The sequence below is a fragment of the Chelonoidis abingdonii genome, chromosome 8 (genome assembly GCF_003597395.2).
Source record: "Chelonoidis abingdonii isolate Lonesome George chromosome 8, CheloAbing_2.0, whole genome shotgun sequence".
Lineage (NCBI taxonomy): Eukaryota > Metazoa > Chordata > Testudines > Testudinidae > Chelonoidis > Chelonoidis abingdonii.
Genome location: NC_133776.1, coordinates 100,786,278 through 100,805,601, shown reverse-complemented (window position 1 = coordinate 100,805,601; position 19,324 = coordinate 100,786,278). Strand labels below are relative to the sequence as shown.

General features: G+C 42.2%; 1 protein-coding gene across 1 annotated transcript; it reads left to right on the top strand.

Moving 5' to 3' along the window:
- Positions 1 to 2,107: 2,107 nt before the first annotated feature.
- On the top strand, positions 2,108 to 19,038 carry CD40LG (CD40 ligand). The gene is made up of 5 exons (XM_032773192.2): positions 2,108 to 2,319; positions 5,722 to 5,859; positions 9,728 to 9,773; positions 11,759 to 11,824; positions 16,687 to 19,038. The coding sequence occupies exons 1-5, from the start codon at positions 2,164 to 2,166 to the stop codon at positions 17,055 to 17,057; spliced, it is 777 nt and encodes a 258-aa protein (XP_032629083.1). The 5' UTR covers positions 2,108 to 2,163; the 3' UTR covers positions 17,058 to 19,038.
- The last annotated feature ends 286 nt before the right edge of the window (positions 19,039 to 19,324 follow it).

Sequence of the window (19,324 nt, the reverse complement as noted above, 5' to 3'; positions counted from 1 at the left end):
GAGAGGAATATGGCCAGTGAGTTTGCAACAGCATGAGATCACTCGTCAATGCTTTCACTCCCAAGACAGCGAGAGTAAAAGGGCGATGCTTGTGGATAGCTTCTCCATACCTAGGTGGGGGGACTACCCCTCTTCTTGGAGATCTCAGTGAAAAGCCTGGAGAGTTTTACCTGAGCAAGGACTCCAAGATTTGGCCCACAGATTATTGAACAGTTGGGACCGGATTTCCAAAGTACTGTCTCTCTTTAAAGACCTGGTCTTATTGAATTCAGTTATTCAACTTCCACTGACTTCAATGTCAGCAGGATTGTCACCTAATTGTGCAAGTGTCATCGGGTTCACTCACCACTGGAGCACCTCCTACTGGTTGCTCTGGGGATTAACTAGTTCCAGCTCTGATGCCCACTTCTGTGAGTTCCTCGCCCCATAGTCTCTCTTTCTGTTGGACTCAGAGTGCTTCTTCATGACTCAGCCCTCCAACCAGGACTCTATAGTCCATCTCTTCTGATATCAAAGTCCCTCCCTATAAAAATGGCAGTCTTCCCTTCACTGCCCTGACTGTGTTACTTCTCCAGTGGCTGGTAGGGGAACCCGGGCCCACCCTCTACTTTGGGTTCCAGTTCAGGAACCCATTCTCTAGTAAAGGTGGCCTATACGCTCCCAGACCATGTTGCTCTTCCCCATGACTCCTTCTTACTTCCCAGCTATACCTTCTGGCACCCCTCTGCTCTAGGCTTACCAGCCCAAACTCCCTCCTCCCAGGGAATAACCACAGGTAAGTTGGCATCGTAGCCCTCAAATACACCTCCCTTCTCTGAGGGAGTGACTACAGACTACTTCCCCCACAGCTCCTTCCTGAAGTCAACTTCCTGTCTTTATAAACCTGGCCGAGTCCTCTACCAGCTGGACGTCATCAGCAATTAGGCCTTAGTACACCTGGGCTTTACTCCAGCTGCAGCCTATGGGTTAATTGGCCTAATTTATCCCCTTCAGGCCTGTGTGGGGTGGACATTCTGTCACACAGGGCAGACCTTATGGGTGGGTGATGTGGGCAACCACCCAGGGTGCTGTGGTCAGGAGGGCACCATAGTCAAGAGGCAAGAAGCAGGGTGGGCATGGGGTTTGAGGCAGCAGAAGTGAGCTTGGGGCAATGGGGAGGGGAGGCAGCTGGGCCCTGGAGTGACGGGAGGGGTGGGGAACCCAGAGAAGCAGTGGGTGCCAGGGGCAATGGGGAGATGGGTGAGGAGCACAGGCAGCCAGAGGGGGTTGGGGCACCAAAATACACGTTCACCCAGATGCCATTTTCCCTAAGACCAACTCTGGCATCCCATAAAGTCAGAAGATTCATTGAAAACTTGGCTATAAAAGTAAATAGATACTAGAAGACGTAGAACCCAAGACTATGGCTGTTGATATGATAGCACATAAATGCCCCAACCAAGCCTGGCAGTCCATATTGCCGGGTGCTGTACAAACACATGGTAAGAGACATTCCTTGCCCTAAAGAGAGACCATCAAAGCAGATACAAGAAATATTATTATCCCCTCTTTTCACATACAGTGAGGTCAGGCATAGAGAGATTATGCAACTTGCCCATGGTCACAAAGGGAGAGACTGTGATAAAGCCAGGAACTGAACTTACATCTCCTGAGTCCTATCTAGGTCCTTACTTACAAAACCATCTTTCCTCACTGAGGAAAACAAAAATTAAAGTAAGACTTTTTGTGTGTGTTAGTTTGACTATTTCCCAATCTTTTACTCTCCACATTGAAATTCAACAGCTTTGCTTGTGGATTTGTTTTCCTCATTTCTTTGAAACCATCAGCAATGAAATGTTTGTCCTCAGTAGGAAAAAAATAAAGTTATTTTCTGGAGCATTGCTAGGCAAGTATGAATACATGGAATAAGAACATTCAACTGACTTCTGATAGAACAATAGGAAAAAGTATGGAAGTGAATGAAAAAAGAAAGTTCAAGTCACTTTTTGTTATGGGAGATGGTAATGAACAAACCTACCCACTACGAAGGATTTTTTCCAGGAAGTGTGGGCTGTCACAACTATCTATCCCTTAACTATCTTGAGTAGTGTGCTAGCGAGGCAGTTCTCATGCTGCTCCTGCACCGTGCTTGTGAAGGGGAGGCCACAGCCACTTGAACACAGAATGAACGAACCTTATAGTCCAACGACGCCTCGACCTATCAGTACCAGCTCACCTAACACCATGAAAATTTTTATGTGTTTTCTTATTGTATTTATTATAGCACAGACTATTGGGACTGTACTTTTTTGCTTATATCTTCACATGAAACTGGATAAGGTAAGGTTAGAAATATGATCATGTTAAATGGACTGGTTCTAACAATGATTTACATTTAGCTCAAAGAAAACTAATTAACAACAGCGGAAAATGAGGCAGAATAATGCAAATAGTTGTACTTACATAGAAGCAGCATTTATCGCGTAAACCTTCTTGTTTATGCCTTAATTTTCTACTTAATAAAAGATACGTTGTCATGAAGAGTTTTCCCCTTTAATTCACAAAACGATAATAGCATAGCAAAGGGCACTGTAGATTATATCAAACTAAACTACTTATTTTATCAGATTAAATACAGTGACAGTAGAATGATATATTTGTTGGGTTGGTCTGAACAGTTTGACAATTATTCTATGCTCTTCACCGGGAGTAAGGTGACATCTTTTATTTTGTGATAGTATTTTAGATTCAGCAGTATTGAGCTTTACAGTGATACCTAGCAAGAGGAAGAGATTTCAAAAGCTTTTTAAATATTTGCCTGTGATAATTTTATAGTAAGTTTCACTTTAGGAGAGTAGAGTTTTTTTATATAAGCATGATCCAAATTATTCAGCTTCACGCTTCTAATAATATTTTTTAAAGAATTCAACATTTCAAAACTGTTCAAGTTTGCTCTTACTGAAACTGCAGCCAGACTATGCTATGCTTATAGTCCCTTGCCTAAAACTAATTTTTAGTCAAGTAAAAGAAATGATGTACAGTAAGTGAGCCAGCTGTGCTTCATATATCAAGTAAAACAACCAAATTGGGTATAAAATAAAGTGTATGCTCCTTAAAAGGCATGCAGACAATATTTTCTCATTGAAATTAAAAATATACATTTTTGCACATTTATAATTTAAATTTAAATGAGTTAATACTGATCCCTAATCATGGAATGTAGAGCCGGGCTCCAAGTGTTAAAGTACAAGAGGCAAAAGAGTCTGGAAGATTAAGACTGGGTTAGTTTGCATGCAGAGGATTAGTTTGTAAATTCTGCACCCTCCTTGAGCGGTACCTTACTATGCAGTAGTCCCACTGATATGAATAGAACTACTTTTGCAGTATGGTACTACTCAAGAGAAACAAAGCATCACAGTCTGTCTGAATGAATGTAACGACTAGTTATCACAACAAAATATTTCTTCTCCGAGTTATGACATCAACTGTTTTGGTCTAAAAGAAGACGAAATGCAGTTGTACACCATAGAAAGAGTCTGAATCTGCCACCCTTACTCATGATGAGTAGTGAGTCTGACCCTGCATTTGGATCCATTAGCACAGATCATGCAGAAGTCTGTTCCAATCACTGAAATGTGTATCAGCACAGGAGTCTGTGTTCTTCCATCCCAATACAGCCTCAATGATTTCGGTGGGACTTCTTACCGATTCAAGGTTCTACTCCACAGGAGTAAGGGTGGCAGAATCAAGCTCTTCATCAAGATTCACACACAGATCCTAGAGCAACTGATGAAAAGCACCTTCTGCCTTTTGAAAAGGGGAAAAATGTAAATTAATTAGGGCTGTCAAGGGATTAAAAAAATTAATTGCAAGTAATTGTGCTGTTAAACAACAATAGAATACCATTTATTTTAAATATTTTTGGATGTTTATTACATTTTCAAATATATTGATTTCAATTACAACACAGAATACAAAGTGTACAGTGCTCAACTTATATTTATTTTTTATTACAAATATTTGCACTGTAAAAAACAAAAAAATTGTATTTTTCAATTCACCTTATATAAGTACTGTAGTGCAATCTCTTTATCATGAAAGTTGAACTTACAAATGTAGAATTATGTAAAAAAAAAACCCTGCATTCAAAAATAAAACAATGTAAAACTTTAGAGTCTACAAATCCACTCAATCCACTTCTTGGTCAGCCAATCACTCAGACATACAAGATTCGTTACAATTTGCAGGAGATAATGCTGCTTGCTTCTTGTTTACAATGTCACCTGAAAGTGAGAACAGGGGTTTGCATGGCACTGTTGGAGCTGGCATTGCAAGGTATTTTACGTGCCAGATGCACTAAAAATTCATATGTCCCTTCATGCTTCAACCACCATTCCAGAGGACATGCTCCCATGCTGACGATGGATTCTGCTTAATAATGATCCAAAACAGTGTGGACTGACACATGTTCATTTTCATCATCTGAGACAGATACCACCAGCAGAAGGTTGATTTTCTTTTTTGGTGGTTTGGGTTCTGTAGTTTCTGCATTAGAATGTTGCTCTTTTAGGACTTCTAAAAGCATGCTCCACACCTCGTCCCTCTCAGATTTTGAACAGCACTTCAGATTTTGGATAGCACTTGGTCGAGTACTGTAGCTATTTTTAGAAATCTCACATCTGTACATTCTTTGTGTTTTGTCAAATCTGCAGTGAAAGTGTTCTTAAAACGAACATGTGCTGCGTCATCATCTAAGTCTGCTATAACGTTAAATATATGCAGAATGAGGGTAAAACAGAGCAGGAGGCATACAATTCTCCTCCAAAGGAGTTCAGTCACAAATTTAATTAATGCATCATTTTTTTTAATGAGCATCATCATCATGGAAGCATGTCCTCTGGAATGGTGGCCGAAGAATGACAGGGCATATGAATGTTTAGCATATTTGGCATGTAAATATCTTGCAACGTGGGCTACAAAAGTGCCATGCGAATGCCTGTTCTCACTTTCAGGTGACATTGTAAGTAAGAAGCAGGCAGCAATATCCCCCACCAATGTAAACAAACTTGTTTGTCTGAGCAATTGGCAGAATAAGAAGTAGGACTGAGTGGACTTGTAGGCTCTGAAGCTTTACACAGTTTTGTTTTTGAGTGCAGTTATGTAACCAAAAAAAAATCTGCCTTTGTAAGTTACACTTTCAGGATAAAGAGATAGCACTTCAGTACTTGTATGAGGTGAATTGAAAAATACTATTTCTTTTATCATTTTTACAGTGCAAATATTTGTGATAAAAATAATAAAATAAAGTGAGCACTGTGCACTTTGTATTCTGTGTTGTAATTGAAATCAATATTGAAAGTGTAGAAAAACATCCAAAAATATTTAATAAATTTCAATTGGTATTCTATTGTTGTAAGTGTGATCAATCATGATTAATTTTTTAAATTGTGATTAATTTTTTTGAGTTAATCTCATGAGTTAACTGTGATTAATTGACAGCCCTAAAATTAATACAAAAGATCTGAGAGCAAGTTTCAATTGCTGTCATTCATTTTATGGACAAAATTCCCATTGAAGTTAATGGGAACTTTGCTTGCGTATGGACTTCAGGATTGGGCACTTGAGGTATGGTGTAGGGATCTACTGTTTCATGAGACATTGTTTCAGAATACAGTGAGCTTATTTTCTTTTGCCTGTTGGCCTCTAGCATTCTGTTTACCTTCTCTATTATCTCACTGACAGTTAGAACAGGAGTTGAGCTTACAAGAAGATTATTTGTTCCTCCGAAGAATACAAAAATGTCGGAAACCAGAAGGTGTGAGCTCATCATTATTGGACTGTAAGGAGATCATAAACAGATTCCAGGATCTGCTAGTCAAGGTAAGATGCTATTAAATAAACAAAGATGCTGATAAAGATTGGCAATGTCACATATGTATGTACACACACGCAATATTGCAAAATTGTATTTAAAAAGTAATATTTGTACACTTCCACATATTGGACCAGATTCTAATCTCATTTTAACTGGAATTAAATTCAGAATAACTCAATTGAAGTAAATAGAATTATTATAATGTAAGTGTGATCAGAATCTGGCCCACTAAAACAAACATTATAGAGCCTGACTATACAAACACAAACACCTTTAGGTAATTTTACTCACACAATCTGCCCCAGCTGACAGTGGAATGTTTGTCTTAGAAAGTTTGACAATCATTTGCATTGAATGAAACTTTTAACAGACATAGGATAAAATGGAATTTCATTATTTATCATGTACTGAAGACAAAGGTATAGGAAAAGCTCAATTATATTGGAGTTCAGTTACTGTGTCTGTTTAGAGTGTGAACTCCAGAGGGCTCGGATCATGTATCCTCCATGTTAAATATAGTGCAAGGCAGTGGTGTTGGAAGCTAAAAGCCATTGAACAAAGCTATAAACCCTGTATATGATGGAAACCACTTCAAGCCAAGGCGTGGTGCCACACTTCCTGCACTCCTAGTTCCAGGATCCCAGTGCATGGTATACCAGTGGCACTTAATACATCATAATTATTACACAGGAGTAACATTATCCAGAACAATATTTGCAATGTGCCAAGTGAAAAATATAGATGACAAAATATTGGGTCACTCTAAGCCCCTCACAATATTTGCTCTTTTTTACATTAAAATGAATTACATTATGTAACAACAATCTCACCCATTATTTAACAAAAAAGACAGCTACAAAAGGGTACACAAGAGGTTGTGTTCTCAGTACCACACTCAGGACTTTGAAACCCTAACTCTCATCGTCTCAGTGGGAGTGTTGGAGCTGACGCCCTACAAGTTGATCTCATATTGTATCCAAGAAAAATTGTTCTCCTTAGCCTCTAAGGATAGGACAAGGAGCAATGGGCTTAAATTGCAGCAAGAGAGGTTTAGGTTGGACATTAGGAAAAACTTCCTAACTGTCAAGGTGGTTAAGCACAGAAATAAATTGCCTAGGGAGGTTGTGAAATCTCCATCATTGGAGATTTTTAAAAGCTGGTTAAACAAACACCTGTCAGGAATGGTCTAGATCAGTGGTTCTCAAACTAGGGCCACCACTTGTTCAGGGAAAGCTCCTGGCGGGCTGGGCCAGTTTGTTTACCTGCCGGGTCCGCAGGTTTGGCCGATCGCAGCTCCCACTGGCCATGGTTCACCACTCCAGGCCAATGGGGGCTGCAGGAAGGGCGGCCAGCACATCCCTCAGCCCGCGCTGTTTCCCGCAGCCCCCATTGGCCTGGAGCAGTGAACCATGGCCAGTGGGCACCGCGATTGGCCGAACCTGTGGACACGGCAGGTAAACAAATCAGCCCGGCCCGCTGGGAGCTTTTCCTGAAGAAGCGGTGGCCCTACTTTGAGAACCACTGGTCTAGATAATATTTAGTCCTGCCATGAGTGCAGGGACTGGATTAGATGACTTCTTAAGGTCCATTCCAGTCCTATGATTCATTAACATTGCTCTGATGCCAGCTTTCATGCAGAACTGGAGGGAGCTCCATTTGTGAACTGCTGGTAGGATCTGACCCTGTGTGCTAAACAGTACGCAGAAGGCCTGATTCTCCACTGTCTTGCACCTTACTGACACCTTTGGAAGGTGGGTGTAAAATGCTGTCACCAGTGTGAGATTTGGTAGTGTTTTTACACCCACATTGCACAGGTGTCAATGACTACACAAGTTGCAAAGCACTTGAGAACTGAGCCCAGACACTTGTGCTCATTTAGATTTCTGGGGGTGAGGTGCAGTACATACTGTTTGGCAGCTAGAAAAAAGTCTGCTATTCATGAAGAAGCAAGGCAGCAGATTATTCAAGATGCGTGAGAACAGTGTGCATAGCACATCTGAGCCTAAATTCTGCTCCAGCATAGACGCTTTATGTTACACAGTCCTTGGTTTGCACATGGAAGTGCAGTGCCATTAATGTTAATGAGAATTCCAAGCACAGATCTAAGCTAGCACAGGGCTCCAGATGTTTGATGTCAGCTACATGGACACAGATCATCATGGGTTTTTTTAAATTCAGGTACTTAACTATAAGCTCATTGATGAGGCACTAACTAGGATCCATTTGGTATAGTCAGTAAGTTCCTTCTGGCATTTCCCAGTGGATAGAATAGGTAAAGAGAACCAGCTAATGAACTCTGAATTGGTGTTAGACTAGGGGAAGGCGCCCACAGTCTGCCTATCTCTTGGAATAATTAATTAGCAGTGTTTATTCTGTTCAGTAAATATAATAATTTGGCATTTTCTACCTGCGTTAAGTGGATTCTGGTGGCAGGCCCATCAGGGGCCCATCAAAGTCAAATGAGAGTCCTTCCGAACATTTTCTATCAGGCTCTAGTTAATAAAGCAAATCATGCCTGAAACTGACCAGCCTCATCAGTTCTGAATACCCTCTAGTCTCATGTATGAGCTGGAGGAGACCAGCATTGTAGCTCTATGCTATAGCCTTTTAGGAAAGCCTCACACTTTTTGAATTGCCCTGTACAGTCATTCTTCTAAGCATTTTCAAATACACCTTTCCTGTCACAGCATTTTAATGATATAAAAACTAAAATCAAAGGCCCTTTAAATTGTGAACTACAAATGGAAAGTCAAAACTCTGCTGCACGTGACCTCAGCAGAGCTGTTTTCACAAATTCTGGTGATAGGTATCCCAGAACCGAGAGCCAAAGAGCTCTCAGGGCCAAATTGTAACCTCACTAACTCCTTTTGAATCCAGTGCTGGGGAACAGGAATAAATGAGGTCAGTAGTAGGTCTTAAATATCTGCTGTTCTAGAGCAATGAAAAATGCTGCTTACCATAAAAATGAATTCCAATAGGCTGCACTGGAGGGAAGAAAAGATTTCACAACACAGTTGATGAAAATGGGAACTTACTGGCATTTTTCTTTCTGCTTTCTCAAATATTTATCTTATCTTCTCTCCATACATCAGAAACACTGATAAGGTAGTTCAGGCACTAGACAGAACCGAGAGGATTACACTCAATGATGATGAGCTGTCAATTTCTTTTATTCAAACCTTGCCAAACAGTAATAACCAATGTCACTTGTAGGGTATCTGTGTTGGAGGGGCATTGTCCCCCACAAGTGCTATGCTTTGTTTATGTACTAGCATTGATTCTGCTAATGCAAGATCAGAGTGGTTTACCATAAAAACAAAAAGGGGTGATCTGTTCTCCAATCTTTTTCCACTCATGGAATTTTTACTGTATAATGAGGCTGGTAGGTAGGGGATGCCTTAGTGTTCTAAGCATCTGATTTGAAATGCAAGCAGCCCTTCATCCTCCTGTCAGACAAAAGGAATAACATGCAGTTTAATATGGTTTAACCTTTAGGGTCAAACTGTTTTGCTCTGTACAGATATTTACATATGAGTAAAGGTTTGGTTCCCCCACCCTGCCACTATTTTCATTGTGCTGTCCTACCCTCTAGCTCCCCGAATTGGCTGCCTTTCCTTTCGTACGGCCCTGCAATCCTTTAGGATGATAAGTTTCATGTAAATCTAAAATATTAGGGGTCAAACTCTGTTCTCAGTTATGCTGGTGTGCTTTTACTATGAATATTGTTATATGGTCACAGATAATCCAAGGGTACTATTCTGATACCTTTGGTAATCACACATACCGTGTAGGACTGAGATGTGCTATGTTTGGAACACTAATTAAATGTGATTTCAAATCTCTGAATAACCTATTTTAATGCTCTGGTTTTAGGATACAGAAGTCAGCAAGGATGATGCAAAATTTGAAATGCAAAAAGGTACATTTCTTGATATTCTGGGAAACTTTTACTGAATGAAATAAAGTGGAAACTAGGTCTGTCAAGAGACAATTTTCTTTGCATCACTGAAAACACAAAAGATAACATAGGAAATCTGGGAATGGCCTGCACTGTGCTTGGAGCCTGATCTTGCTCCCAGTGAAGTCAATGGCAACATTCCCATGCAGCAGGTTTTGTTCCTTATGGTTCAGAAGGTCTAGAGTCAGTATCTTAATACCTTTGGCAAACTTTAGCTTTCCAGTGTCATTTTGGAACAAGATCTGAGGCATCCTTTGCTCAGCATCTGGCTCTTTCAATGCTATTATATCATGATAGCATGAGGCAGCAGAACATCTCTACAAATGTAAGAAGGATAAGATGTCAGAAGAATAGAAAGTGCTTGCCACGAAAGTGACCAAAAAGTGCTGAATTGCTAAATCTGCTGGTATATAAACCAGTAACGAAGCACTGTTCTGCCAGTGCCCCCATGCTGCTAATCCTTTAGCTTACATAGGCAGAAAATATTTTACCAACTATTTACTATGTATTGTATGCCCATCATCAGTATGAGGCCAGTGTTTGTGCCAAACAAATCGAAGAATTCCTGCTGCTAATTAAAGCCAGCTAGTTAAAGCCCTTTTGAAGTCAATGGGGCCGTACACCTGCAACCAAAGGGAGGATTGAAACACAGCATATACAGAAGGAGTGTCAAGGTGGCATGCATGTAAATACTTATTGGTGGTGTGCATTTTACAGTCCTGCCTGATGGATTCCTGTTGGTGCATCTGTCATATCTTGACTGGGCTCCTATAAGGGAATGTCTTCACTTCAGAGTTAGCCCAGGTGATTAGCACCTGAGTCCGAGCATTCAGGTTAGTCTAGTTCAGACGTGAGCAGCCACACAGCAAAGCTATGCCTGTATTACTGCATCATCACTGATGCTACACTCACCCATGTGTGTAACTAGGACTGCTGGGGGCACATCTCATAATGCTTGGCACTGCAGTAAATTGAGCCACTCTATAATTTTTTCCCAGTAAATTGTGGGAGGATTTGTCTGTCCTTCTAGGCACATGGGGAATTATGGGAAGACATTGGAGGACTATCAGCATTCAGTGATTTAGCCTGTGTCCTCTCTGCAAAGTGGGCACATTACCAGCCCGAGTGAAAGTGGAATCCAGACTCTAACCATCACCCGCAGCCAGCCCAGCTAACCGAGGGTGAAAGCACCATCAAACTTGGGTGAAACTTGGTTTCTGCGTGTGGAAGGGAGGGGAGTTAGGGGCAACATTTGAGTCAGAGCCTGAGCTAACTCTGCAGTGAAGACATTCCCTGCTCACCCCAAGCTGAGGGTGTTAGGGTAAGGCTTATTGAAGTGGTTAGTCGCTGCAGTACACAGCATCCTACTGTCTGGGTGAGGTTGGTTTCTGTGAGCGCATCACAACTTTACACTGTGTGCCCCACAAGCAACCTATTGGTAATTCAGCGTGCCAGCCAGCCCTTCAGGGTCTGCGAGTTGGTTATTTAATGCACCATCAGTCACCTCATTTGAACCTTACATTTGACGTTTGATGAAATGTCTCTGCTGTCAGTGCCTTTCTGGTCAGCACCAAGGCACTCAGAGCTGAAAGTCCCCACCTTGCTGTGCCCATCAAAGCTTGAATTTGCATTCATACACATGGAAATTTGTACATGTTTTGTTTGGTCAGACTTTTGACTGAATATTAATTTAGGCCCTGGTCCTGCAGGTCTCAGCATGGACACAGGGGGCTGCTTCCATAGGGCTAATTGCAAGATCGGGGCCATTAACTCTATTAGACAGGGAAGTTTTCTGTCAGGGGTGGGGCTTTTTAAAATCAGTCCTGATGATTCTGGCTCTTGTGTACTTTAATATTATTACACAGCACAGTGCGTCCAGGGCAGTTGCCCAAGATAATGAATAAGGATAAATAAATTAATAAATCACTGGCCTTGTTTGATTTCAGATGACAGGCAGCAACCAATTTCAGCTCATCTAATGGGGTTCAAAAACAGCACCAAGAAAGTATCAGGTAAGGAACTCAGCTTTGCCAGACCTTATTCACAAATCAGAGGGGTGGAGAAGGAAAGTGGGATTTATAAATGGTGAAATAATCATACTAATTATTATAATAATTGGGAGGGCATATCTAGTGGAGTCTCTCAGGAGTCAGTCCTTGCCCAAAGTCACCCAGCAGGCCAGTGGCAGAGCCAGGAATAGCACTCAGATCTCTTGAGTCCCAGTCCTCTGCTCTAGCCACTGGGCACACATTTTCCTGTGTGGGGTTTTGCTTTTCAGGGAATCAAACTCTGCGGTAACTATGTAGAGTATTATTCTTGAGTATGATGATATTGCATGTAGGCTAACTCCTGCTTGCCCTACTCATGCGCATCTGCCCACTGGACTCCACTGGGTCAATGCACTTGAATAAGGTGGGCTCAGTTTGCTCCTATGTGAAGTGTAATTGAAGGGCTACAGAGAGTTAGAAGACAATAATTCTAGCACAGGAGTTTGGTAACAACATAAACTAAACCTTGCAATGAACGTTTTTCCTTTTGCTTCATTCCTGGTTGTTTTCTGGTTTTTTTAATATCATGTTTCCTAGAAATAAATAATACATTTTCTTTAAGAAAAGGAAATAATGTCATTGTTTTCCAATGGACCACCCTCCTGCTGCAACCTGGCTAAAATACATTTGATCTTGTAGGCATGTCACAGGATGCCTACAAGGATTGGGTGCCTTTTGCAGTGTGTGTGTGTGTGTGTGTGTGTGTGTGTGTGTGTGTGTGTAGTGTATGTGTGTGCTTTTCGTAACATTATTTCTGGTGGTCATTTTACAAGAAAAAGGCAAAATGAAGAATAGCATCATACCAGGGATTGTCAGGGTCAGCTGTGAGAGGAGAGGGTTAGGGCTGGGTTAAGTGAAGGGTAATGTTCTTCATATGCAGAATCTGAAATAGCCCATGGCATAGGCAAAATAAGGCCTAATCCTGCAAACCCTTCGTCATGAGTGTAGTCCTTACTCATGCAAAGTGTCTCACTCTTCTCAAGGCTGTCTCCACATTTCCTCTAAAATTTCCCACCTTTGATATCAACAGTGAGAACACTCATTAGATAAGGCGCTGATGGTCACTGGTTTTAAAAGGTATATCTACACTGCAATTAAAAACCCATGACTGGCCTGTGCCAGCTGACTCAGGCTCACGGGGCTCAGGCTATGGGGCTGCTTAATTGCAGTGTAGATGTTTGGGCTCAGGTTGGAGCCAGACTCTAGGACCCTGCAAGGTGGGAGGGTCCCAGAATTCGGGCTGTAGCCTGAGCCTGAACCTCTCTATTGCAATTAAACAGCCCCTTAGCCAGAGCCCCACGAGCCTGAGACAGCTGGCACAAGTCAGTCACGGGTGTCTAATTGTAGTGTAGACATATCCTTAGTCACTATAATGAATGTATAGACCCCACGGAGCCATGTTCTGTACCATCTCAATTACATTTACCTAGAACAGTTTTCTGAAACTGCTCAATATGTTGTGGTCCTGTCTACACTTGCATTTATATCATTTTCATCACTGGTTCGGCTGCACTAATTGTCAGCAATAGGTAAATTTTCTAGAGTAGTCCTGGCCCAGGAGACAGCCTGCAAGAGCAAAGGTGTATGAGTAAGCGTCTGCAAGATCAGACCTATAATCTGGTAAAAATCTCTAAACCTAAGCACATTTCGATTGACTCTGGAGTAACTACCAGTAAACAGAAATTGCTCTTTCCATCTCTGACGCTACAACTCACACAGACTTTATTCCACTTTATAGCTCAACCCATAGCCTTGGGGAAACCTTAGTATCAGATGAAAATCACAAAAAAACTCCCTGTAATCCTATTGATATTATAATGCAAACTAACAAACACTCAGAAATGAACTAGTTTGGCTGGAACTCAGTGCTTAGACTCAGCCATTAGGGAAAAAGAAAACAAGACAGTAACATGCATATGTATAGATCCCATGCTGGATTATTCCTTTACTAACAGAACTTCTTATTAAAGGACAAGATACCCATCTTGCTCCCATTGTGGTGAATGGTATTTCAGTTTCTCCAGGGTTGGGTTTTTTGTGAGGTAATTAGAAACACTGATATTGGATATTATTTTCATATTAATATCTGAAGCTGGATAATAGAGGGTCTATTCTCTTCTCTTTACTGGATTATAAAGGGTCACTCAACAAATAGCTTGCTCTGGAACAGTCATAACCATCAATGGGATTATTTGTGTGCCCTAAATCCAGATCAGACCGTGGGTGTTTAAATTCTGCTCTGTGCTGTAGTGCCACTCTCAGAACTCCATCAGGTCTAGCAAACTTCCAAAAACCTTATTTATTTTCTACTTCCTTACCTGATTCTCACTCTTTTTTTCCTATTAGGAAAAAAAATCAAGACTTTTTTTTTATTTAAAGTTGAAAATGAGTATTTGCTCGGTAGACTTCAATAGGACTTGATTTTGCATTAGAGAAGTCAATGGGAACACTGTAATTGACTTCAATAGGCACAGGATCAGGCCCGCAGAGAAAAAAAGCCCTCTAAAGGTATGTCTCCACAGCAGCTAGACACCCACAGCTCGCCTGTGCCAGCCAACTTGGGCTCGTGGGGCCCGGGCTGTTTCATTGTTGCATAGACTTCTGGACTCGGGCTGGAGCCTGAGCTCTAGGATCCTTCTACCTCACAGGGTCCCAGAGCCCGGGCTCCAGTCCGAGCCCAGAAATATTCACAGCAGTGAAACAGCCCTGCAGCCCAAGCCCTGCAAGCCTCTCGGCTGGCACATGCCAGCCACGAGCATCTAGCTGCTGGGCAGACATATCCAAAGGGTTCAAGCTGGAGCTCAGGCTCTGCAGCCTAGGGAGAAGAGTAGGCTTCAGAGCTCAAGCTGCAACATCTACGCAGCACTTGTTAGTGCTGTAGTGTGAGACCAAGTCTGCAGCCTGGGGCCTGGAGACTCGCTGCTGCAGGCTGCGTAGGTGTGTACTCTAATTGCTTGTCATATTTCATGTTCTAAATTAGAGAGGATTTTTAGTTATTTTAGTTTAGTTATTTGACGATGCTCAAGGTGGTTGTACAAGTCAGCCAAGAAAAGGCCCATCCTGTGCTCTTTTACTCAGGTCTCTTTGATCTAATGGGCATTTTACCTGAGTAAGGATGTACTCTGAAAATGTCCTTGGCACCTCCACTCACCCCACTAGCTGTGGCAACTGATGCACACATAACAGCGCAGCCTGGCATGCAGCAGATAGTGCTGCAGATGCTGTTGGTGGAGATTTGTGTCTTGCCACAAGAACATTTATGGTACATAAGTTGCTAGGCTCGGAGGCACCCACGACAACTGTAGAGTGAAACCTGCAGCAAGTTTATTTTATACTTCCTCACCTGATTCTCACCCTCTTCAGTAGCTGGAAGAGGGCAATGGAAGGAGGAATCTAAGTACAGAGTACAGGTCAGAAACAAATGTCAGCACCTGGGTGTTGAACACACCTGATAACATAAAAACAATCATTCATTTCAGAGGGACTCTTCATGGCTATGAGTCAGCTCCTCCCAAAGGCAATGCCCGAGCACCTGAAGGCTGCATGGATTTCAATGGAGCTATGCCCATTTACACCAGCTGAGAATCTGGTTCTTTGTGTTTATTATTTGTAGCAAAACGTATTATAACCATGACTACTTTTCTGCTGTGTAAAGAAGGCCAAATGCTAAGCCACACACCAGGTCAATCAGAGGGGACAGTGTGGGTTAAGAACCAAAAAACCCCAACATCCTTCCTGTGTACAAACAACACAGCAGGGCAAAAGGCCACTCTAGTGCTGGGATCCCATTACAGCGCAGAGGGGAAGGACAGAATATCCACCTAGAGCTCCCAGTCCAGCTCTAATAATTTCCATCAGCTTCTACCTCACAGATTCACAGACTTTAAGGTCAGAAGGGACCATTATGATCATCTAGTCTGACCTCCTGCACCAGGTCTGGCTTTAGGCCTATTCCACCAATTCCCCCAAATTGGGCCCCGCGCCTAAGAGGGCCCGTACCCTTCCCTGAGAGAATCCCTTCCCTGGCTAGAGGCGCCTTTTTAATTTTTACTTACCTAGCGGCTCTCTGGATCTTCAGCGGCACTTCAGCAGCAGGTCCTTCGCTTGCTCTGGGTCTTTGGTGGCACTTTGGCAGAAGGTCCTTCAGTGCCGCTGAAGACTTGGAGCGAGCGAAGGACCCACTGCCAAAGTGCCGCAGAAGACTCGGAGCACCGCCCGGTGAGTACAAGCCCGAAGTGTTTCACATGTGTGGTTTTTGGGGTTTTTTTCAAGTCGTCCTTGCCAGGGCCCCATCAAAACTGTTCGAATTGGGCCCCATACTTCCTAAAGCCGGCCCTGTCCTGCACAATGCAGGCCACAGAATCTCACCCATCCACTTCTATAACAAACCCCTCACTTATGTCTGAGTTATTGAAGTCCTCAAATTGTGGTTTGAAGACCTTAAGCTGCAGAGAATCCTGATGACAATTGATATAACTACTTGCCATGAAGAACAAGGATCCCTTTTCTCCCAGAGCAGGAAGAGGGAGCACAGAAAGAGGGAGGCTGTGCTGTGCTGTGGGCAGCGCTCATAGCCCCAGAGGAGGAGCATCTGGGCAGGAGCAGGATGGAGATTGGGAAGCTGTGCTGGGAAGCAGTTATCTTGCTACATGCTGTAGATACATTTCGAGAGACAGTTCTTACCACAATGAGCTTACAGTCTAAACAGATAAGAGAGATTCGGGGTGGGACTGATTCCATTCACATGAAACGTTCTAATGGTATTTTTTTCTCCTAATGTGATTTCTGACTCATTCAACTCAAAAGTGATATTTTTCCCTCAACAGTTTTACAATGGCAGAAAACTGGGTATGCCCCTATGAGCAACCTGATATCCTACAAAGGAGGGAAATTGAAGGTGGAAAAAGAAGGGCTCTACTACATCTACTCCCAGGTCAGCTTCTGCACCAAGACAGCACCTGGGGCGCCATTTACAGTGTTTATTTATTTGAACCTACCATCAGAATCTGATCGGCTCTTATTAAAGGGACAGGATACACACAGCTCATCCAGTGTTTACTGTGCCCTACAATCCACTCACGTGGGAGGAGTGTTTGAACTCCGGAAAGGTGACGTGGTGTTTGTTAATGTGACGGATTCGACTCAAGTGAACTATGATCATGGAAACACATACTTTGGTATGTTTAAACTCTATTAAAAAGTGACCTGCCATGAAGAACAGAACTGCAGGAAGCCCAATCCCAACTTTGTTGAACAAAGTGAATCCTGGTTTCCAATATTTATGTTCCTCTGCATCTTTAGTTTTCTTGTATCTAGTTCTGTATATTTTGTTATTTATTAATGGGGGCAGAATGAGCCCTTAGAACAGAAACAGAACAAAGTTTGGAGCTGTTACTATGTGCACTTTGTTCTCACCTTTACTCATTGTGGAATGTCTGTACACATCTGTATCATATGTATTTAAGCCTTCCATGCCCTGTGTGCTATCACTTGTCTGACAGAGTGGATATGCTTATTTAGTAGAACATAATATGAGTGTTTCTTTCCAAACAACATTACGTATCTCTCAGGGGACTCCAGTCAGATAGATTATATGTACCTCTTTTTCAATCTGCTTATAAAGTAACAACGGAAAAACTTTAATGGTTTAGAAATATCTTCTCTAGGAAAAAAGCAATCAGCAAATTGCCATCCTTAAGCGGTAACTGCCAATGACACATATTTACCATTTAAATCGTATGTTTCACCTGAAGTCTCCCTTCTTTTCATCTCTGTATATGTACAATATACAATTAGCAGAGATTTGTACCTTTTATAATCATATGATATTTGCTGGGGCTTGTTCACACTGGGTGAAATTCACTCTGGAGCAGAAGGGCCTGCGCAAGGTCCATGTGCTACTCCTGTCCTCAGAACAAGGCTTCAGTGAGATGTAAATAGTCCTCTGCCCCAGGGTGAATTTCATCCACAGGCCTAGACTGTCCTGTATAGATTAGTGAATGAAGGGGCACTGCTCATGGAACAACCCACACCCATGTGGAAGGGAGCCTCAGCCACCCTCCCCGTAGCACGACCCCTCTTCTAAGCCCCCTGGACAGTCCTCCTCCATTGGCCCTTATTCCACACTAGGGGAAGAAATGAGAAGGCAGAAGGCTAGACCAGGCAAGATCCCTTGTCCAGTCCTATGATACACCTCCAAGCTGTATTATCTATTGTGTAGCACCTCCCCTGGACATTTTGGGGCTACCACTGCCAGGGTAGGTCCTGTTAGAGAGGCTCTATTGGGGTCACTAGGGCCATAGCTGGTGCAAAGGGACTGGACCTTTATGGACAGGCCCCAGAGCCTTTTCCATGTGGGAATAATGGGTAATATGGGATGTCCTTGCTGAGATTTTCTCCCCGAGATCTTTCTCCCATGGACTGTGTGAGAGGGTGATCCGGCCCAGAATAAATTAAGACAGTTACATAGCACCTTGAACCCAAAGATCCCAAAAACCAAGAAACTTTTAAGGGTCCTGATCCTGGAACTCTGACTCACTCAAGTAGTACTCACTCATGGGAGTAGCTCGGCTGAAGTAAATAAAATTGCTTGTATAAGGGTTGCAGGATTGGGACACAGGATTTTTGCCTGAGTGAAGATTGCGAGATTGGCCCATACAGCATAGCATGGTCACTTGCCCCATCTTCAATATGTAGCCATCTCTGGGATGGAAAGCAGTAGTCTTTACATGCAGAATATACCAATACCAGTGACTGTGGATTTAAGGCCTGATGCTGTACCTATGGATGTCAATGGGAGGCATGCTCAGAATCTGCCAGTATAATTTATATGTAGTGTTGGTGGCATAACTTTATTAGAGAATGGAGTCAGTGAAATGTTTTTGTTTGATGAATTGTGTAAAAACTATTTATTTAATTAAAGCTGTATTATATTAATGGACAAAGGGAGTGAACAACTCAAAGTTGCATTGAAAAACAGAACAATGACTGTTGTTATGTTTGTTCAGTAATGTTGGAGCCCCAGTATTGAATGTTGAGTTCTGAAGTGCTAAAGAGGAAGTGCTGCGTTGCTTACACATCACAGCACTGAGCTAATTTGCAGTCTCGCTACAACAGTTGGTGTAGAATTCTGCATACTGTAGTGTTACAAATAACAAACCATTTATAAATTAACCAATAAAATTGTATACCGTTTTTAATGTGGTTGCATTTTTTAAAAAATATGCCAGAGTTTGCCACTCTGATTTGGGGTCTAGTGTAGAGTTCTGTACTGCTGCCCATCACTGTATCATCTGAGCACTTACACTACAGGATACTGTATGTGCTTTCCTAACTGAAGTCATGACACTCAACATTATATGTACTCTTGCAATTTGACAGGGATTTTGACTTTTCCTCTGTTGCCATACACAATATGCCTGTGCTTCTTTTATCCATGTATTGCTTGTGTATTTTCTGTATGAG